The sequence below is a fragment of the Penicillium daleae genome, assembly GCF_028827525.1.
Source record: "Penicillium daleae strain IBT 16125 chromosome Unknown utg000006l_segment0_segment0, whole genome shotgun sequence".
Taxonomy (NCBI): domain Eukaryota; kingdom Fungi; phylum Ascomycota; class Eurotiomycetes; order Eurotiales; family Aspergillaceae; genus Penicillium; species Penicillium daleae.
The window spans coordinates 4314968-4336701 of record NW_026623154.1 but is presented as its reverse complement, the minus strand read 5'-3'; the positions used below and the strand labels follow the sequence as shown (position 1 = coordinate 4336701).

The window sequence follows — 21734 nt, the reverse complement described above, 5'->3', positions numbered from 1 at the left end:
TGAACAAGATTCAACGACGACACCACGTAAAAAACGGGTTGTCTCTCTGTGATCTTGTTTCTTTTCCTTCACGGGAGACCTGCCGACTCGAATTGACCCGGATATGCATCCTTGTTCGCTCGAACAATGTACTGCTTGCTCAAGCATTGGAGTTGAAGGCGACATTCTCGGCAGACGTGGGTTCTCACACAATCACCAAGGTGAGAAGTCTGAAATTCAACCTCTCTGAGCAACTCGGGTGAACAATGGCCAGGCTCGTCAATAATCCATCGCGGCTCTCCTCCTGCCGAACCCCAGACTTCGTCAATTCATCTCTCGTGGCTGATGAGCATCTTCATGGCTCCTTAACGAGTCGACCCCGCATGCCAAGACATCCACCCCCGCTTTTTTTTAATTCGTGCAACGACTGGCAACGGATGATTGGTGGATTTACATAAAATGAATCCTTGACGCGAGCCTCCGATCGAGCGCCTTGGAGTTTCTCGACGGAGGCCATTCGGCATATCAAGCCCCGAAGCCATCCATACAAGACATAAAGCGCACACCTCACATCGCCAAGATGCCAGGCTCTCATTCAATCTGTTTGCGTGGGCGAGCAAAAGGAACACTTTAGAACAGAGGATATTGTGCGGGGAGAATGGCGAAGTTTCTGACCTCTCGCGACGAGGGCGAGTCTTGTATCCAGCCGCGCACTCCACGTTTCGCAAAGTGATACCACTATCACCGTTGCCAGTGATCTCCTGACGGTGCTGCGCAGAAGCGCTGGTCAGATTGTTGGCCTGTCCTGATGGCCAGGATCTTCTGGGGCCCCAGGCGGGGTCAACAGGTACAGGTCCATACTTGGATTGTTATTGTATCCCGTCCGGTTCCTACACCGCAGGTGCCACCACTCCGTCAACGGAGTTGTGCAAGAGTCGATTCCACGGGAACCGGTACTGGTATGATTCTGACCGACACCTACACTCCGACAGGGCAGCAATTCCAGCAATACTGGTTCTTGCGTGATGGTGAGACCGGCCTTCACATGTTTAGCCGGCTGTCCTATTACGAGACTACACCGTTCCTTCGTAACCTACAGGAGCTTCCGGACCCTGTTCCGTCCAAATACAGCCTTGTGGACCACATTTGACTTCCCGAGCGATGTGCAGAGCGCCCCCTCTGCCAAGCAAGGATGCCGTCAGCCACGAAGTTGTCGTCCAGGATGCTACCTGGACCTTCAACAACACCACAACCGACGCCTACTACGCGGTTCTCCGACTATTTCACAAATACACCTTTTCAAATCGTAAGCACGCTCATCGCCATCTTGTGCGCGTCGAAATCGGACCGTTCATTGACATCCTGCTGACTTGGAGGAATAGCAGCGTCCACGGTCTGTACGCCGATGGCACCAATTCTTCTGGAACACATACCAGGCATGAAGCATCACCAGACACCAAGGTGAGTGGTTCCCTGGCAATACGCCATAATTTGAGCTTGACTAAAGGCACGCCTGGGGTAGGATACATATTGAGTGGGTCTATCATTCTCTATTCTCGGTAAATTCAGAATCACCAATAACAGGGCCCAATCCATTCGGACTTGACTGTGGACGGAATAATCTACAACTATCTCGTTTCCAATCATCATGGTGAAGGAACTCCAAACATCACAAATGGATTTGACCGAACCTTCGGACCTCAATTCTACTTCTTCAATGGCGGCAAGGGATCTCATTCGCTGAATGAGCTGCGCGCCTGAAGCTCTAGAACTGGCAAAGCCGGAATGGAATGCTGCATTCTATGACTCTATTGCGAAGCACGTTGTGGGTTATGTCCCATCGGGCCAACGAGGAAGGGTTCGGGAACTGTGAAGCTTCCCAAGGGTGCTGTCCGACCTATTGCCATTCTAACTGACAATGGCGTTTACCACCAAGACAACAGCGCCGTTGCGGACGCTTACCAAAGTACTGGGTTGACATCGGATCAGATGGGAGCTTCGCCCTGGACCGCGTAAAGGAGGGAAAGTATCGTGTTACCATTTACGCGGAAGGGATTTCCGGCGATTTTATCCGCGACGGCATCGTTGTGCGTGCAGGAAAATCAACCACAGTCCGCGATAACTGGGAAGAAGAATCCGCGGGAACGGAGGTCTGGCGACTTGGAATCCCAGACAGATCTTCAGGCGAATTTCGCCACGGACGTGCCAAGGACACCACACATCCCCCAGCTCCCCGAGTATATGATCTATTGGGGTGCCCATGACTGGACCCATGACTTCCCTGACGGCATTAACTACACCATCGGCAAGAGTGATCCGGCTATAGACCTGAATACAGTCCACTGGTCAGTATTCGGTCCAACTTCATCGAACCACCATGTCGAGTACGATACCACCTATGACTGGAATATCCACTTCAAACTGGACGCAAAGCAACTACGCCAGCGGAAAACGGCAACTCTTACTGTGCAGTTAGCCGGTGCAAAGATAGCAGCTGGCAACACAGATGTCTGGAATCCTGCGGTAAGAGTCTGGATCAGCTATCGGTGGTTTCTCGATGTGTCCTTTTCATCGCCCATGCTAATGGAACGCGTCCTAGAAACCTACAATAATCTATCTCTTGAGAGTTATATCAACGACCACCTGGATCCTCTGACCCTGATGATTGGATTCAATCAATCCAGCAGCTGCATTGTCCGGTCTGCCGTTAGTTGCTATCAGGTTAGCTCCCGTATGTCGTTCCCCGCAAATTGGCTCCCACGAGGGAGACAACCTGCTGCGACTCTATCTCCCTTTCAACGCAACCGGGACACGGAAACGGCTATCGCTTGCCTGGAAACTGTATACGTGCAATATGATGCGCTGCGGCTGGAAGTCAAATGAAGTGTCATATATTGCTTGCCTATCGTCCCGAACTTTGCTCGAAGGACAGCTACGTGGCTTTCGCCCTCCATACATATATATATTGTTATTTCAACATGCCCAAACACAAAAACCTTCCCTCCGAGGGGAATTTCACGAAGTGGTGGCCACCTATTAGAGTTGTCCACCTCGATTCACAAAGCCTAGGTATGATCGTAAGAGAATTTGATTTCCAGACTGAAGTTGTGGTCTTCAAGGGTCCCGCAAGGTCCCTGGGCTCTGCTACCTGTCAGAAGCTGTGGCTCTTCGTTGCCCTGAACAAGCAGTATGTCCTCATGTCGGACACCGAATTTATCAACCAAGTAAATACCGGGTTCGGATGTGAACGCCATGCCTGTTTTGGCAGAGTGTTGAAATTGCCTTTATTGAGATATGGACTTTCGTGGGCTACTCGACGAGTCAAAATGCGTTCACATAACCTCGCGAATCATAACCTCGAGGCACAAGTTCAGGCATACGTACCTTTGATGCCAATTCCATGACCAACCCGATGTGTGAAAGTTCCGCCATAACCAGCCCTGGTAATGATATCTCGGGCAGCAATATCGACACTTGCCGCCGTGAGATTTTCTTTCATATGATGGATCGACTGTGTTTGCGCCTCAAATACAACATCCCAAACCTAGCAATATCTTAATCTAGTGTCTGCTGCTTTATCAGGAAATTCAGACGTACCTTGAGCTTCTCCTTCAAATTTGGCGACAAGGGGGCACTCTTTGAAGGCTTCTCGAGAAACGGAGGGAAGAAAGTACGGCAAATATCCGAAGAATACCCGTAGAGATGAGCACTGCAAGATGGGTCAGACAATGAGTATGGTGTGAACACAACCTTCTAGGAAAACAGACCCGACATCAATCAGGACAAATGTTTCTGGCTCCAGAACCTTTTCTCCATCCGTTCCGCCATGGGGGTTTGATGCATTCTCATCTTTGACACGTTAGTAAAGGTATCGTATGTCTCGTGGGCAGGATGTGACGAACCAAAGAGCACGATGTCGAAGAATGGCTCCATTCCAGCTGCTCGAAGGGCGTTGTCAAGCACGGTGGCTATTTCATTCTCGGTCAATCCGGGATAGAGACCTGATGACTTTGTCAGAAAATACATCATTGAACCATCTTGCTGAGTTGCCCTTTGACTCGCATTTTCTCATCTCTCGGACGGCTTCAACGGTACCCGTATTGACTGCACGGAGAATCTCGACCATGCGCAGTCTTGATCTGCCGCACCTCTTCGACTTGACCGCGCAGGCCAACTACCTCAAATCCCGCAGATCCCAGTCCTCGTTGAATGAAGTCTCGCATTTCCTCGTCGACCATTAAGCGTGGCACACGACTAACACCAAGGAATACGTCTGACTGCTGAAGAGTGCTGTACGGGTCCCAATGCTCCTCCCAAGGGACAATTTGGATCTCTTCAGTAAAAGGCATATCTAACAGACGGGCTCGCTCGGCTTCAAAGGATGGACAGAGGAACGTTGTGTTTGCCCTTACTTGGCTTGTCGCCTGATCCAAGACGGGACGAACAACCATCAGGAACGGGCGCTCTTCCGGCTATACTTCATCAGTATTGTTGGTCGCTATACTGCTCGAGTTTTTAAACTGGAAGGGTGACTGACCTCCCAAACCTCCCATTCTGGCTGGCTAACATTGCCATAATACTTGAAGGTGTAGCCAGGTTCCACTACGAAAGCATCGACGTCCTCGGCCACCAGCGCTTCCGCTAATCGATCTCGCCGCTCCTGGAAATCAGGAACTGCGATTGGGGAAGCCTTTTTCTAGGAACGGCAAGCCGGTATCTAATAGGTTCTTGATGGCGCATCGTTGAAACTCTTCCAACCGCTGTTCTTTGGTGATCACTTCGCCGTCAGAAGGTGCAAGAGACTGGGGCCAAATGTACTGGTACCCGGTGGCCAGCAAGCCAACAGTGGCAATAAACTGCACCAGCGTTCGGAGAGAAAACCGTCCAGTATCGTGGCATTTGGATGGAAGAACAAGGGCTTCGACATCTCTTTGAGCGTTCGGCAATTGCTTCGACATAGTCTCCCGTGTATACAAATCAATGGCTTCTGGTCAGTGGAGGATGGGAAAGGAAAGATTCAACAATCCCGGCATGTTCATCCAGCCCCTTGGTACATTTCTACCAGGGGCATTATTCGGGAAAGTAGTGCCTATGTAGTGTTATCTCGTTCTTACCTTCCCCGCTTGTCCCGCCCATGGCGGGTGGACTACCTAAGTGGCTTCTTAGTGAGTCCGTGGGGCTGACTAGCTTCAGATTCCAGCCTGTCCTGTGCCTCGCCCGTCTTAGTCTCCACAACAATTACAGATATCCGACCTATCCCAACCCCGCACATCAATTGATTGGTTCAATAGCCATAAGCAATCTTGGCCAAATCAAGACCCCATATCCGAGAAGTATAGTCCACGCGGAATGTGTCCGATGGAGTGGCTTGGTATAAAGGGCGAAACAGCACCTGTAGGCCATCTCTTATCATGACATAGTGGGAAAAGAGCTCAATGCAACGAAACCAAGATGAGCGAATCTCCAGTAGTTGAAGTTCACCATTTGCATGAACAGCAATCCGCTACAGCAGAGGCAGCAGAGCCCAAAACAACCTTATCGAGCAAACCAGACTCCCCGGACGCAGCGACCCCAGACGCACAAACTCCCAGTGCGATCCATCCCGATGCGATGGTCAAAGAATCCGGTCGGGGTTACTCCCGCGTGTCAATGGTGATGATGGTCGTCTTCAGTGGTCTGGCAATTGGCTCAGATGGCTTCAATGCGTCAATCATCGGTAATATAGAACTACTTATGGAAGTTATCTATCCACAAGCGCTGACTACCACGGTCGCCGCTCGTTTGTCAAATGCCTTTATGGTTGGCATGATCATTGGCATGTTGTTATTTGGCTATATCTCGGATAAGCTAGGTCGCAAAACAGGTGCTGTACCCACAACCGCCATTCTGGTCCTGGGCATCGCACTCAGTGCAGGGGCCAGTGGTCTCACGGACGACGGGATGTTCTGGATGTTAATCGTTGCCAGAGGCATCGCAGGAGTTGGTGCAGGAGGGTAAGCTATCTTTTCTTTAAAAAAAAAAAAACCATCAATCTAATCATTATTTTCATCTGACGATTTCCAGAGAGTATCCAGTCGCCGGCGCAGGTGCTGCGGAAGCAACCGATGAAGCTCCGAGTGTTCGCAAGCGTAGAGGTTTCATTTTCGCCATGATTGGAGATCTCTGCCTCCCTAGGATTCGCCTTCGGTGCATTAGTGCCATTGATCCTCCTTCTGTGCTTTCACCAACAAGTTAGACACTACGAAGCAGTGTGGCGGGTCTCTCTCGCGATGGGCGCCATCGCTCCCCTCTCAATTTTCTGGTTTCGATATCGAATGGTCGTGAGTTCTGCATATCGGAAGAGCTCGATGAAGAAGCAGCCGATCCCATACTGGCTGGCTATCAAAAAGTACTGGCGGTCACTTCTCGGAGTGTGCGGTTCGTGGTTCATGTAAGTGTTTCACTAATCAACGGGAATATCGTAGGCTAATTGAGATTGGCCGCACAGCTACAACTACATTTCCTATCCATTTGGGCTTTTCTCTTCGACCATCGTTGGCAGAGTCAACCCTTCCTCATCGCTTGCTCTCACTATGGCATGGGGAACATTAATCAATTGCTTCTATATTCCAGGGGCATTCATTGGCGGTCTATTGTCCGATCGAATCGGCCGGCGACGCACCATGGCTCTTGGCTTCTTCCTTCAGGCTATACTGGGCTTTATTCTGGGTGGAGCTCTAGGGCCAATTCAAACCAAGCTGCCACTTTTCATCATCTTGTATGGAATCTTTCTTACTCTTGGTGAAGTTGGCCCAGGGGCTACCATTGTCCTTACAGCTAGCGAAAGCTTTCCAACCGCTCTTCGTGGCCATGGGGTTGGTTTTGCAGCGGCTTGGAGCAAGGCCGGTGCCGCTATTGGGACTCAGGTATTCAAGCCTATTCTAGCCACCTGGGGTGATGATGAGCTCCACGGTACCCAGGCGGTGTTCCTAATTGGATCGGGATTTGCCGTTTTAGGAGCTTGTCTGGCTTGGTTCGTACTTGAGGACTCTAATAAGTTCCTGGATCATGGCGATCAGGACTGGAAGGACTATCTGACAGCTAACGGGTATACAAACATTGAATGGGGCATTCAGGATGAGCCCGTCATGTCGGACACCAAAGCCATTGAATGAGAAGTAGCTCATATCCTTCATACTCCAGGGGCGAAGTCTTGCTGATGAGGCTACGCGTAGCATTCGACTCTCAGATCCAGTCATTTCCACAAACCTGTTCATCAACAGGTCCTCAGATAGGTGGTTAGACTTTTAATCACACTTTGAGTCGTTTTGAGCGATAGAATCAAACTGTTCTTTTTGCTTACACTATTTTCAATAACTTGAATACACTCCACGACATAAGGGCAATATACTGCTAGTGGCGCTTCTGCAGAGAATCAAGTATCTTCAGCATGTCCATAAATGAAGTCTAGCAGATAGGCGCTAAAGAAAGAAGTGGCGTTCAAGTGACGGCCTAGCAACAGCTCTAAGAGACTCTTGCAATTCCATTACCGTTTTATTACCAAAATTTTCAAAAACCAACGAACGCTACGACTATCAGCGTTCATGCCAACCTTGTGGTGTACCAACCTCAAAAGGCCCAACCGGGACCGCAACTATCCCTCGTTAGGTTGACACTTTCCACGAAACACCAAGGCAATAGCCGGGATGAAATACAGTCAAGCAGATCGTCGCTACTACTATCATCGCTCCTTCCAGAATCATGAAAGCAACTTCGTTTCCAGCGAGCTCGCTTGAAAACCCATCCCGAAGTTCCGCTACTCGGAACACAGATCTGATAAATATCGCAATTGTTGCTATTGTCAGGCCTATTATGGCAAATGCGTCAGCTACTACTCGCAGGCCTCGAGTCCTAGGATACTCACTAATCAAGAAACCTTTCCAACGTCTGCTTTGCATAGCAGCCGTAGCCGGGAAGAAGCCCTTTTGACTCACGCGATATGTATAGTCCAATGCACAAGCAAGGAAAAACACAAGCGAAACAACTTGAAGAGCCAGGCCAGCAATCATCACATTGACACCAGTATTGCGCATGGCCTCTGCTCCATCGCTTGATCCACCTGTAGTGGCCGTAATTGCTCCTCCGGCAGCCTGAAGAATCAGACACAAAACATCACTAGCGATGAAAGTCACCACAAATGCCCTTGGTTTGATCCTCGAGAGCGAGCTGTCGTAGACGATGATGATACGGTAAAAACAAATATACACCACAGCGCTCATGAATGCTGGAGCAATTGTCAAACAAACTAGATATCTTGTCATCGAGTTAGGATAGCTGCATATTTGGCATGGGAGCCTGGGCAGTACTCCTTATACATTATCTGAACTCACTGTATGAAAGAGTTGAACACAAATGGATTGACATGCAACTGGATTCGACCCGCGTAGCCAACTATCTCGAGGACAAGGCCTCCTCCCATGCCCACAAGGTAGCTCCAGGTTTTATAACGGACGCCTATCGCAAGTTGTACAAACAACGCAACTGCAAATATTGCCAGAAATAACGCATTTCCGCACAGATTTGGCTGATATCCAATTGTAGACCAGGATATTGGGCAAGTGTCTAACGTGCATGGAATATAGGCTTGTGTGTTGTTGGACATGACGATAGGTTGGTGCTCGAAAGTGAGGGTTCTCGAGAGTTTGGTGAGATAAATCGGGGAGTGTTGGTGGGCAGATCATTTGTTCGGGTTATCTAGACCTTCATATCTCGAAGCTTGATGAAAATTTGCTTCCTATTTCGTCAATACCTACAGTTGCACCCTTAGGCAACCGAATTCAGCAACTACATCCATGGATGATTGAGTACCAATGTAGAATGCTACCCTGAAGGTGTTTCCACTCGTTCTGGCTCGGATCATAATATAGTAATAGATTCTATGAATAGTATTGGTCATGGCCCGCGCTTGATCATTTCCCATTCGGCCTAGCTCCAAATTGACGGGGAGTTGGTTATGCGCCTGTCGGGGAAGAAGGGCTCGGAAATTACCTATCAACGACTCATATGACCTTTCATTGGTTAAAGGCGCTAGATGTAAACCCCGAATTAGCTTGAGATTACTTAGTACTTGCATAGCCATTCAGGTCTACCAATCAGAAATTTAATCTTCCAAAGATGTTCCTACTAGTATCTCAAGTATTTCGGCCTACCCGCCATCATAGCCGATTCATCAATCAATCAGGCCCTCAATTATGATTCATCTGGTTTCCCAGTGATTTCCTTAGCGCAATTCGTGTTTCCTGTAATTCTGGGTAATCCTTGGATAGTTTGCTGGTGAATTAACCGTCGTGCCGCCTGCGCTTGATTACTTCCCGAATAGGCCTAGTGTCCAAGGTTTATGAGAAGGCGGCTGCCTAGGATCAACCCGATGCCAAGAGCCCTAGAATTCTTCAACACTGTGACAGAGATTTGACTTGGCACTCATCCATCCACGTTCAGGGGCAGCTGTCGAGCCTTCGAACACCCGACCTTGAATGCAGGCGCCGAAATGCCACCAAAACGCGCACTGGGTCCTCTCGACCGGCGCAAGAAGGTCACACGATGTGAATCTTGTGCTACCAGAAAAATCAGGGTACTTTCTCTATATGGTCCGTGTAACATGTGTCATTGCTAATATAGTAGAGCAGTGTGTAGGTGGAATTCCCTGTGAATCGTGTATTCGTACGGGTAAGATTTGCCGAAAACAGATGAGTGAAGAGTTAAAGGCAGTCTACGTCTTTTACAAGGAAACTGAATGTACATTGCGCAAATTGATACCTGCAACACTGGCAGCAGACACGAGGACTATCCATCTGGATTGCTTCTTCGCCTTTCTATATCGCAATCACCTCGTCCACCATACAGACGTGTTGGTCGAGGTCCCTCCTACCCTTGGTGAGCGAATCCGCGCTATTGAGCTCCGTAGTCAGTGCAATAGGTGCCCTGGATGCTTCACGCCATGGCTATTGTGCAAATTATGTTGAAACCGAATCTCCTCGGTTCTTGGCTTACAAGTCATACTCCCGTTCGATCGAGTTATTAAAAACTGTATTGCTGGAATCGGAGGTCTCTTTGCGAGACGATATTCTTTGGGCTACTTTTTTCCTAGGCTTATTCGAGGTATATCTCTTCTAATCTAAAAATGACTTGACAGATATACTAACTCAGGCTGACAGCTTATGGCCGATCCATCGGGAGATGGGTGGGCAAAACATATGTTACATGGAACATCTCGACTGTTGCAGGGCGCAGGGGCAACAACCACAATATCCCGCCCACGAAAGGCTTTTCTGGGTATCTTCAGGATGTTTGAGGCAAATCGAGCAATACTCTATGGAGAAGGCACAATTCTATCCAGCCTCGAGTGGGCCCCGACGTACCAAATGGACGACCAGACACCCGTGAGTAAATGGGATAGTCTGGGCCGAATCCCTTCAATAATGGCCGAAATATCTACCTTTAATACTCGGTATGCAAGTAAAACTGCAACTGATTCTCTGTTTTACTCATGTCCTCCTTCAGATTCTACGGATATGTTTCAAGCGTTATGAGTTTCGACATCCCCGATCCGACCTTGGATCAATTTGGCGTTGAAGCCGCAGAAATTCAGAACGATATATACAAGCTATATAGCGAACTTCAAAACACAGATCCCGAAAGGTCCAAAAGTTTGCCTTTCCACCAAGCACTTTCATACTACCACGCAATCCTACTCGATCTATTCAACACATTTGATTATTATCATTGTTGGCATCTAGATCATTCTCCATACCTATCAAGGTGTGAGATAAATCACCACGTTAACCAAATCCTTCAACGAGCTGAAATTATACTCGATACTCCAGGTGGATGTGGTCTATTGTTGATTCTCCCGCTTCGAGTCGCTGGAACACGCGCAGAAACTGACATCCAAAAAGCCACGGTTCAGGCTCTGCTGGATTCTATTTTCAAGCGGGGATTTATTGTTGCGGCTAGGATCAAAGATGATCTTCATCTACTTTGGGATTGGAAAGGGAGATTAGACTCTCCGTTAGAAGGAGTGGAATAGAAACTATTCCGCATTGTGCCAAGAAGCATTTCCCAATTGGGTTATAATCGAGCGCAACACCTAGAGCCCCACACAATTTAGGCATCTGCGACTGACCTATGCCCGCGCAGTATGTTCATTCCATCAAGCTGGATAATGTCAGTCTATTGAAAGAGATATCGTATCAAATGTATATAAAGAGGAGATGTCTCTTGTCACATCTTCGAAAACCAAAAATTCTCGCACATTCGACTGACATCTTATCTACCACTATCACCCATTCTCGATGAATCTCCTTTGGACTCTCTCTTTCTCTCTGCTGGCCCTGGCCACCTCGGTGCAGCCGAAAGATTCGTCGTGCAATGACTTTCCTGCATCAATGCTTGAATTCAGCGGCAGCTTTCAGCAACCACAGCCGCCGCTGGTAAAACCTGAATTCAAAACCAGCTTCATTCAGCACAAATGGTATACAAATCTATCTTGATATTTCCACACACTTCTACTAATACATTGAAGGAATAACAATCTATCCCATATCATGTCGGGCTACATTTACTTTTCTCCCTCCCAGAACCTCGTTCGTGCAGATGAGGCCTACGACGGGGCTCTGGCTTCTTCGATCTTCGACTATTCTAAGACTACCAAGGATGGTTTGGTCTTCAACAACCTGACATCCTATGAGGTAGGCGTTGCACAGCCCAACGTGTGGACTGGCTATGTCATGTCCAATTATCCTCTATTCACCGAAGACTTCTTGATTCAAGGAGCAGCCGTATTCGGTGGACTTGTGAAGAGGAATTTGCTCGATAAACATGTTGCATCTGTCAGTTCCAAGCTACCTCTTTCGATACGACGAATACTGATAGACTCAAGTGGAATATCCTATACTCATCGATTCCGATAACTGTTTTCGTTGACTCTTGCGGTGTACTTGTTGGATACGACTACTTTTCGCCCGGTCTTCGCACCAGAGTCATCACTGACTTTTTCAACACGGCTGTCGGTCCAGTTAAAGTGTGAACGATGGTCTACCTAACGGTGAACATGCCGTTGGTTCGAGCGTGGCTTCAGTGTACTGGTCGGAAAAGCCAAGCGTGATTCAGGTCGAATGAAATGCGACCATCTGAGTGGTCTGGAGTTTGGGTGACCTGCTAGTTGTAGCCGTTATAGGTCGCATATCTCACGCATATGCAGATTCCATGTATCAGCCTCTCTTTTGAAGGACTTGTCGTCAAGTTGCCTTACTATTTTAGGGTCCCTGGGAGTAAATACCTAGCGTTTCGCGTAGTATCCCTGGCTTGACTCGGAATTTATCCGATTATTGGGATGGGATATATAGTTGTCGTGAATGGTGATTAGCAGAATCTTTAGAGGCGGTGAAGTCGTGTGTCATGATCGGCAACGGTGACGGGCCCGTTCTCTGGTGATGTCACCAACCTTCCTTTTGGCTCTCGGACAGTCTCACGACTGACGACTCACGAGCCGACCACAGAAGAATTGACAAGACAAAACTTTCCCACGAATCCGCAATGGGGGGTGGAAGCCAGTTTCCTTTGGAGGAAGCTCCCACGGAAAGCTAACCACGTCCCTGCAACCAGGTCAGAATGACTATCTACACGCGGTGGTCGATATGGGCAGGTACGCCGGTTCAAGAGCGCGAACCCAGTCCGTGAATCCCCTCGTTGACTCGTCTATCTCTCTCCCTCCAACAACAGTAATGGTATTCGATGCTCGATTTCCGATCTTACCTCTCCAACTACTCGCATCATTCCCACGGTCCACTTCCATCGCGTCAATATCTCCCTCTACGAGGCACAAATCGACCCCGCGACCGGCACTCGCATCCCCATTTCCCAACATGTGATCGACCGCGTGGTCAGCGCTATTGTCCGGTTCCAAATCATCTGCGTTGAGATTGGTGTACCGGCGTCGAACATACGCATTATCGCGACCGAAGCAACGCGAACGGCGCTCAATTCTGAGGTGTTTACCAACGCGATCTACCGCAAAACGGGCATCGAGGTGGAGCTTCTGCGAAAGGAGGATGAGGGGATCATTGGTGCTTGGGGTATTGCGAGTAGCTTTTCCGACGTGGAAGGGTTGGCTCTGGACCTCGGGGGTGGAAGTATGCAGATGACCTGGATCATCTCGCACGCAGGCAATGTGCGCATTAGCCCCCAAGGTGCGGTGAGCTTCCCATACGGAGCGGCCGCATTAACCCAGAAACTGGCCGACTTGAAGCGGGGGAAAAGCGAAGACGATGCTAAAAAGGCAAGGGAAGAGTTCCGTCGCGAGATGGCTCACAACTTCCGCACAGCCTTCGAGCGTCTCGAAGTTCCCGAAAGTCTTGTAAAGAAAGCACGCGAGCAAGGTGGTTTCCCCTTGTACCTGTCCGGTGGTGGGTTTCGTGGATGGGGCTATCTACTGCTCTACCTGCATCAAACCCGAGGCCAAAATTATCCCATTTCCATCATCAACGGGTACACTGCACCCAAAGCCGACTTTGAGAACACCGATGCCCTGAAGGAAGTGGCTCGCAAAGCAGACGAGATTTTCCGGGTTTCTGATCGGCGCCGCAAGCAGGTGCCTTCGGTTGCGTTCCTGGTCAACGTACTTGCCGAGTCATTGCCGCATGGGATCAAAGAAGCGCATTTTTGCCAAGGGGGCGTGCGAGAGGGTGTTCTGTTTCGCGAAATGCTGCCGGTGGTCCGTCAACAAGATCCGCTCGAGGTTGCGACCGCTCGATATGCGCCTTCATCGGCACAAGCCATCGCTGCATTGATGCTGGCTTCTCTGCCCCGACCGACGGGCTCGCGCTCGGTTCCATCCACGATCAGCGTGCATGTGGTCCAGGCATTTGCGAATGCCCTCTATGTACATGCTTCAATGGCCAAAGAACTCTCCTCTAGTGCGGCCCTCTACAGTACAAGCACTGGCATTCTCGCCTCGGCCCATGGAATCCCTCACTCTCACCGGGCGCTTTTGGCCCTCATGCTCCAAGAGCGCTACGGTGGAGAACTCCCACCACGCGATGTGGACTTAAAGTCTCATTTACAGGGACTTCTCTCTCCAGAGGAAGTTTGGTGGACGCGATACCTTGGCAAATTTGGCCTGATCCTTGGTCAACTATATCTCACTGGTTCGATTGATACATCCAAGCCCCGGATTGTTCCCTCTGCAGAGTGGGTGACTGGGCTGGGGAAGAAGGGGAAGAAGGAGGGGATCAAGTTGAAGATTGCAATTCAAAAAGTTGCATACGATCCAACCCGTCTGAAGGAGGAATTGGAGCGAGACTCGCGGAAGCTTAAGAAGGTAGGGAAACGTAAGAACTGGATTGGGGGGAGAGATGGATGGGGCATGAAAATTCAGGTCTCTGTGGAAGAAGAGGATCTACTGGTCACTTAGTCGTTTGCGGTGACTATTCACTCCATCATGACCAGACTATCTCCGCGGATGTGGATGGGTTCTCCTCCTATACAGCATCCAGCGCAGTGTACTGTTTACACTGCGTGCTCGCGATCGTGACCATGCTGTAGAGAATCATCTTGGTCCACTTCTCTTTTCTCCTTCCTGCTTTGATATTGGTACCTTTCGGGCACTTGTTTCCATCCACCTCTTTATGTGTCATGATAATGCTTTCTGGTATGGGCGTCGGCATAAAATTGAGATTCATATGTGTCAAAATCGACGAGTCTTGCATCTTTTGGCCTCCAGATCTTTCGTCTCTATGCCTCTTTCTCGGAATAAATCGCGCGTTGGGGTCCACCAGGTGGATACTGTCGGTCCTGCGCGTCGGAGGAAGGGAAGTTGGAATTTTTCTTCCAAGGACCCTTTTTTCTTCATCGCGCAAATCGGACAGGCTGTCAGTGCAGGATATTATCATGCCCTCTCTCGAAAGTCATCCCGATGCATGCATGAAGTCTGCAGATACCTAATTTGGCGCATTTCTAATGGTCGCATAAGCAGAGATCCCGAAAATGGCTTCACCGAACAGGCAGGCGTGAAAAGGGCTGCCAATGGGTTGCCAGTGGGTGGACCCATCTTTGAAGCTTTCGTGCTCCATCTCCGTCGCGGTAGGGCTGAACGCGAAAACGACTCGCGGCCAGGCCTCGGCTGCTTAACTCGGCACCCGGTTGGACACGGTGATCAGAAGTTTGAATCGCCTTTAAGATCTTATCTGATGCTACGTAACAATTATCTGATCCGATCCGTCTGCTGGATCTCCTCCACCATCAACTTCCTGCCCGCTGAAAGCTGCCACACGCGATCATGGGAGAAGCCAAGGAGATTGATGTACAAGAAAGAAATGCTCGGGAAGCCCATCAGTCTGATACCGCTAAGCAGAACTCTGTGATTCTGAAATTTCTTCATCGGGCCTTCGTGCTCTGCACTAGCTCATGCTCTAACATTCCTCGCCGCCGATTCAGACTCTGAAGCCGAGGTCCTCCGAGCGGCCGGCATAGGCATCGCTGAGGATGACCCGACCGAGCCAATCCTCACCTTGCGGATGTGGGTGCTTGGGATTGGCTTCTGCATCGTGGCAAGTGGACTGAATACGCTATATACTCTCCGAACGCCCTCTCTTACCATCTCATCCTCGGTGGTGCTTCTTTTGGCCTACCCGCTGGGAAAGCTTTGGGAAAGGATTGTGCCCAGTTGGAACGTTCCGTTCGGATATTCTTCTTTTAACCTGAACCCAGGTCCCTTTAATACCAAGGTCAGTGCATTGAGTGAATGATGTAGATGCCATCTCCTTCATCAGCTAAACAGTTCCATCGACAGGAACATGTCCTCATCTATGTCATGTCAAATCTCAGTATCTACGTTCGCTTGGGAGCCGATGTCTTGACCGAGCAGCAGATGTTCTACGGTTATAATGCCGGATGGGGGTTCCAAGTTCTGGTTACCCTCGCTACATTCCTGATTGGATTCTGTCTGGCGGGCCTTTTTCGTGCTATCGTTGTAGCGCCGAAAAAGCTCATCTGGCCTGGTGTCCTGGGTGTCACTGCTCTCACAACTACCCTGCACAATATCAACCAGGATAAAGTTCAAGCCAGGTTAGCGATTCTCTTTCCTTTCGCAGGTCTCCCAGCATGTGGCTTCTAACATAAACTCAAAGCTACAACACTTGGAAGATATCTCGCTACGCATTTTTTACTTTCACCTGCTGCGTCTCCTTTTGTTGGTACTGGTTTCCAGACTTTATCTTTCCAGCTCTTAGCTACTTCAGCTTTCCTTGCTGGATCAATCCGACAAGCCCTGTGGTCAATCAGCTATTTGGCATGAGTTCTGGCATGGGTCTTATCCCAATCACATTTGACTGTACGGAATCAGTTGCGCCCGTGGGACAATCAACTGACAAGCCAACAGGGAGCCAAATTTCTTATGTCGGATCGCCTTTGTTGATTCCATCGTGGGCGATCCTCAATGTCTTCGTGTCCCTGGTGTTCTGGATTTGGATCGTGGCTGTGGCTTGTTATTATACAAACGTGTGGAGCACAGGCTACCTTTCTTTTCAAAGCTCAAAAGGTAAGTAGGCAATCGTTGCTATTTTCGTCGTGGCAATCATGGAACTGATGTCCCTGCCAGTTTACGACAATACTGGTGGTGTTTACAAAGCGTCCAAGGTTGTGAACAAGGCTTCCGGGTATACATTGGATGTCCAGAAATACCTCGCATATTCACCTGTTCGTCGACCTCATGAATTCTATAGAAATTTCAATCTCTGAAACTAAGTATTCGATGTCTAGGTCTACATGCCGATCACGTTTGCTCTGAACATGTTTGGGTTATCCTTTGCTACGCTGAGTTCCCTTCTCGTCTGGGTCATTCTGGAACATCGCCAAGCCATGGCTGATGCCGCCAGGAGGGTTCCTAAGTTAGTTATGGAATCTCTCCCTGGACATTCCAGCCCCCAAGATCAGGACGAAACCGGTGCACCTGATGTTCCTATTTGGTGGTATCTTGTTGGTTGTGGACTTGCCTTGTTAATGGCCATTTTCGCGGTTGAGCACTGGGATGTGGAGCTTCGCTGGTATGGGGTTCTACTAGCGTGTGCTGTTGCCGTCGTCTTCTATCCTCCAGTATGTCACCTCCACCGAGTCCTTTTGAGATGGTTACCTTCCTAACCGTGATTCTCTTCTTTTAGTTGGCAATTGTATACGCAACATCGAATCTCAAGATAAATATCGATATTTTTTGCAGAATCGTCGCCGGATTCGTCTTTGAGGGTAAAGTTCTGGCCAACATCTGGCTCTTTGATCTTGGGTATATCACCACCATCAAAGGGCTGTACTTTGCGCAAGACATGAAGCTTGCATACTATTGCAATGTGAGAGACTCCAAGCCCCCTGCCAAATCCAAGTTTAAATAGCCGCGACTAACGATTTTACAACACTAAGATTCCACAACGGAAACTCTTCTTTGTGCAATGTGTGGGCATGATTATTGGAACTCTTTCATCTCTTGGTGTTCTCAATTGGGCTCTCAATCATATCAGTGGGGTCTGCACGAGTGCTGCTGTGAACGGATTCAGCTGCCCATACTCCAGTACCCATTTCAATACCTCCCTCATCTGGGGCGCGATCGGCCCACGTCGTTATTTCTCAAACCATATCGGCTACAACACCCTCTTGTACTTCTTTATCATCGGCGCTGTTCTTCCAATACCTGTTTACTTCTTGAGTCACCGCTATCCCAACTCTCTGTGGAAACGAGTCCATATTCCCGTGTTCCTGGGCGGCTTGAACTATCTACCGCCTGCGACTGGCATGAACTATGGTAGCTGGGCGATTGTGGGTCTGACCTTTGGTTGGCTTATTCGAAAGCGAGTCCACGGATGGTGGAGCAAATACAACTTTGTGCTCAGCTCCGCGTTGGACTCGTCAGTAGGAATCGCCGGTGTGGTCATATTCTTGACTGTCTACTTCACTGGCGCCAGCGACCATTTCAGCTGGTGGGGAACACAGGTATACCAAGTACGTCTATCTACACTCCTTTAAGTTCCGTGGCATTTTGCTAATTTTGTTTTCTAGAACACCTGTGATTGGAAGGAATGTCCGCATCTCTCGGTCCCAGAGGGTGGCAAATTTGGTGTGTGAAAGGTGTCTTGGAATGCGGCATTCGCCAAGGCGAAATTTTTACTGCCGTAAAAACTCGTTAACACCCGGATGCATAGATAGGCTATAGAACGGGGGATATAATCCAGGAGAAGAAGAACAGTTCAACACGTATGTTCTTGAGCCTATCGCTTAATAGTTTCAAGTGGTAGGGCAAATCCGCTCTTCATTCTAAATAGCTGTCTTGAAATGGTTGTATTTTCTGTGTTATTACTATAATATGCTCTGCCGGAGAAAGTTAGGCCAAATAATATTCGAGATTACTGTGACACTGGCCACTGGCCACTGGTACCGTACGACCTTGATCCTCCGATTGGTTCTCGGATGTCCGGATTGCCCTACCCCTATCACGTGGCGATTATCAATCAGATAAGATGCGATTGTTGCGCCACGGCCACAATCAATTTCTGTTGTCCAACCCCAGCGTTGTTGATTGTAGGGCCTTCGACTGGACAGCAAATGTTAAAGCGACATCAGTCTTGACCTTTGTTTTACACTAAGGCTACCATTTCTCCCGGAATACCTCTTGTCGTGCTCATTATCCTTGGTTAGAGAGGGATTTTTCCTCATGCTCACTCGGTGAGTCGGACCGCATCCGCCAGTGTGATCATCGGCGCTCCGCCTCCATCCCTCCCACTCTCGTTCGCATCTGTGTCACGCCGCGTTTCCTCGCAGGTCAGCTACCAGAGACTGGCAACAACCATGCAACCTCTCCGATGGCTAGGCATCTTGCCCGGTGCTTGGGGCGTTCGGGGGAGACTATTTCCAAAGATGAGCTTTGTGTGACTGCGATCTTTTCAGCATACAATTATATCTCTTTTAAGGAGACCCCGAGAAGGGAATGTGGGAGACGCGCTGTCGGAACCCATTCAAAGTTGCATCTATCTATGCATCATCGGAGATTTATTGTCACGACGAGGAGCGTCGTACTGGACTAACACAGTTGGCGAAACTATGTCAGGAGGTGGGCCATAGCGAATTACTGTCAAGAGCTGCTGTTGCAGAGCATCTTACCGAGGAGAGCATCCGCAACATGAGAATTGTGGATTATTTGGAGCTCTCACGGGTGAACTACCAGAATACTCCCGTTCTTCTTTCTGCATCATATTTCAATCGCATGTTCGATACAATTGTATGTGCGAAGAGAAAGTGGTATGACACCACCGTGCAAACCCCACGGAGGCTAACCCTCAGACATCTAGGACTCTTGGCAATTCGAGACATGGTCACATCACGCCTTTAGGTACGGATTCCCACTTCTAATACATTGAGCATCTGCCGGGGTAAACTGATTTAGATATTTCCAAATAAGCTACGTTGGGTACGCCTATTGGGCAGGAATTTTATCACTGGGAGTCCTCTATCGCCTATATGGTTGGATGCTTCTTGGTCGACAGCAACACATCGAGTCTGGCCTGGAGTCCACCATATATCGCTCAATCTGGCGTCGACTGTCATTTTTGGAATGCGTTGTTCATTGGATTTTAACACATCTGATTATCCTGTCCCCGCTTGCTGGTCAAGGGCGGCGTTTAATTGGTTGTACATTCCCATCGCGAGCAGATGCACTTGCAGTGGGAGGCTTTTGGATACTAAGTATTATCCTAAGTGTGGTTGGTTACCGAACTTTTCAGGGCAATATCTAGTATGTTCTGCCTGATCGTGTCGAGATGATTACTCTTCTAACGATCTGCAGCTGGCCCGACGTCACTAGTCAGATTCTACGCTATTCAGCTGATCGGACCGGAATCATGTCATTCGCGAACTTCCTTCTATTAATTGTATTCGCCGGACGCAATAACATATTAATCTGGGCCACTGGGTGGAGTTTTGCGACCTTTAACGTCTTTCATCGTCATGTGGCACGGATCGCAACGTTTCAAGCAGTGGCCCATTCAGTCCTATATTTCGTGATATATATTCGAGGTGAGTGATAGTATTTCCATGCACCAACGGCCGGGAGGGCCATTCCAACCCAATACAGACTACTAAGCGATGCGACCGGGGTAGTCAACAAATTATGGAAGGAAATCACCAAAGTTTATATCCTCTGGGGGGTTTTGGTGAGACTCTCACGGCCAGTGGCTACTAGCTTCTGAATGCTGACAAACTCTAGACATTTATCCTGATGATTTTGGTTTTAATCACTTCATTGGATCGTATGCGTGCCGCGTCCTACGAGCTTTTTATGGTAGCTCACATTCTTTTGTCTGTGATCACTCTCGTTGGCTGTTTCTAGTGGGTCCACTCCAGCTCATGTCGACCCAATCCGTATATGCTGACACCCGAAGCCATACCATTGTCTTTGAAGGGCACGAGTATTGGGAGTATCTGTGGCCATCCGTGATAATTTGGGCAACCGATCGCTGTCTGAGGATCGTTCGGCTAGTTTATTGTAACGTCCACGTTAGGCTGTCTAAGGGCAAGTTCATAAATGTCACAGAGTCTCGCATGACATACGACGAAGTAGCCGATGTCATTCGGTTGGAGGTCACCCCAGGAATGCCAGGTTTACAGGCTAGGCCGGGAGACTACTACTTCTTGTATCAGCCATTCCGCTTCACCGGCTGGGAGAACCATCCGTTTACTGTTGGAGCTTGGAGCTACGAATCGGATCCGCGTGGAGCGCCACTGGAAATCGTTGGCAAACCTTGGGACTCTATCGATAATTCTCAGCTTCCACTTCTATCTGAGACCATTTTTAGTCATCGAAGCTTGGGCGGAAGGAAAATGCCATTTCAACAATCTCTGATCCCAAAGCTGACCTTCTGGATTCGTCCCTACAATGGCTGGACGCAACAGCTTCGCAAGCAATGTTTGCGTGTGTCGAACCAACCTGTTCACACCACTATGCTTCTCGAAGGCCCGTATGGACACAACGTCCCTCTCTGGAGATACGAATCAGTGTTGATCATCGTGGGAGGGACTGGCATTGCCGCCGCGGTGCCATATCTTCATGATCATCTCCAAAGGTCTACCAATCACTGGTCAGACACATCGGAAGAAAAGTTACAAACCCGAGAGATCGAATTAGTCTGGACTACACGACAGCCAGCTTTCCTTCGTGACCTTGCCGATCGTGAACTCAAACAGATGCTTGACCGGGAAGACTTTCGTGCCTCTTTCTATGCCACGGGATCCTCGGATAGATTTCGCGAGGATTGGAATGCTGTTGGATATACAGTCCAGATGGGTCGACCAAATCTTCAGTCGATAATTCTGAGCCATTCCTGTGATACCTCTGCGGCTGGGATGAAGTTAGCCATTTTGGTTTGTGGACCAACTGGGATGGCCGACGAGGCGCGTGCGGCAATACACCTGGCAAGGCAACAAGGTTACCAGAACATTGAGTATGTAGAAGAGTCATTTACCTGGTGAACTAATATATCAACAGGTGTGACGTGTGATGGGCACCGAGACCTTTGCACTGTTGTGTGTTTGCGGTGAAGATATGCTGAAAGGTTCCCACATCATAGAATAATAGATCATGGATTTTGAGCATTAACAGGCCCCTTGGAAAAAGAAATATTTGATGCGCCCGTGGGTTGTTACCTTGTCATTCGCCAGATGCTATCCGGTTACTCAATTGTTAT

The 21734-nt window shown here is 49.0% G+C and overlaps 8 protein-coding genes across 8 annotated transcripts; 6 read left to right on the top strand and 2 right to left on the bottom strand.

Annotated features, from left to right (window-relative positions):
- Positions 1-940: 940 nt before the first annotated feature.
- N7458_007267 (CAZyme family PL4) lies at positions 941-2862 on the top strand (the record flags this gene model as incomplete). The annotated part of the gene is made up of 4 exons (XM_056910649.1): positions 941-1098; positions 1149-1440; positions 1923-2066; positions 2152-2862. The coding sequence occupies 4 exons, from the start codon at positions 941-943 to the stop codon at positions 2860-2862; spliced, it is 1305 nt and encodes a 434-aa protein (XP_056766353.1).
- Positions 2863-3044: 182 nt separating this feature from the next.
- Positions 3045-4937, bottom strand: N7458_007266 (uncharacterized protein; the record flags this gene model as incomplete). The annotated part of the gene is made up of 8 exons (XM_056910648.1): positions 3045-3235; positions 3364-3523; positions 3577-3688; positions 3747-3828; positions 3882-3980; positions 4103-4451; positions 4517-4675; positions 4758-4937. The coding sequence occupies 8 exons, from the start codon at positions 4935-4937 to the stop codon at positions 3045-3047; spliced, it is 1332 nt and encodes a 443-aa protein (XP_056766352.1).
- Positions 4938-5430: 493 nt separating this feature from the next.
- N7458_007265 (uncharacterized protein) lies at positions 5431-7133 on the top strand (the record flags this gene model as incomplete). The annotated part of the gene is made up of 4 exons (XM_056910647.1): positions 5431-5972; positions 6043-6165; positions 6215-6409; positions 6467-7133. The coding sequence occupies 4 exons, from the start codon at positions 5431-5433 to the stop codon at positions 7131-7133; spliced, it is 1527 nt and encodes a 508-aa protein (XP_056766351.1).
- Positions 7134-7622: 489 nt separating this feature from the next.
- Positions 7623-8620, bottom strand: N7458_007264 (RTA1 domain-containing protein; the record flags this gene model as incomplete). The annotated part of the gene is made up of 3 exons (XM_056910646.1): positions 7623-7825; positions 7883-8292; positions 8349-8620. 3 exons carry the CDS (start codon positions 8618-8620, stop codon positions 7623-7625), a joined length of 885 nt encoding a protein of 294 aa, XP_056766350.1.
- A 2782-nt stretch (positions 8621-11402) lies between these two features.
- On the top strand, positions 11403-12043 carry N7458_007263 (uncharacterized protein; the record flags this gene model as incomplete). Its single annotated transcript, XM_056910645.1, has 3 exons — positions 11403-11488; positions 11540-11846; positions 11897-12043. The coding sequence occupies 3 exons, from the start codon at positions 11403-11405 to the stop codon at positions 12041-12043; spliced, it is 540 nt and encodes a 179-aa protein (XP_056766349.1).
- A 610-nt stretch (positions 12044-12653) lies between these two features.
- N7458_007262 (putative transcription regulator (RTG2)) lies at positions 12654-14428 on the top strand (the record flags this gene model as incomplete). The annotated part of the gene is made up of 2 exons (XM_056910644.1): positions 12654-12661; positions 12739-14428. The coding sequence occupies 2 exons, from the start codon at positions 12654-12656 to the stop codon at positions 14426-14428; spliced, it is 1698 nt and encodes a 565-aa protein (XP_056766348.1).
- Positions 14429-15203: 775 nt separating this feature from the next.
- Positions 15204-18123, top strand: N7458_007261 (uncharacterized protein; the record flags this gene model as incomplete). Its single annotated transcript, XM_056910643.1, has 10 exons — positions 15204-15348; positions 15418-15740; positions 15806-16080; positions 16143-16345; positions 16394-16552; positions 16613-16710; positions 16774-17106; positions 17172-17354; positions 17425-18000; positions 18058-18123. 10 exons carry the CDS (start codon positions 15204-15206, stop codon positions 18121-18123), a joined length of 2361 nt encoding a protein of 786 aa, XP_056766347.1.
- Positions 18124-18843: 720 nt separating this feature from the next.
- N7458_007260 (ferric reductase family protein) lies at positions 18844-21519 on the top strand (the record flags this gene model as incomplete). The annotated part of the gene is made up of 8 exons (XM_056910642.1): positions 18844-18877; positions 18966-19273; positions 19344-19384; positions 19439-19786; positions 19838-20051; positions 20079-20204; positions 20258-20379; positions 20433-21519. 8 exons carry the CDS (start codon positions 18844-18846, stop codon positions 21517-21519), a joined length of 2280 nt encoding a protein of 759 aa, XP_056766346.1.
- Between the last annotated feature and the right edge of the window lie 215 nt (positions 21520-21734).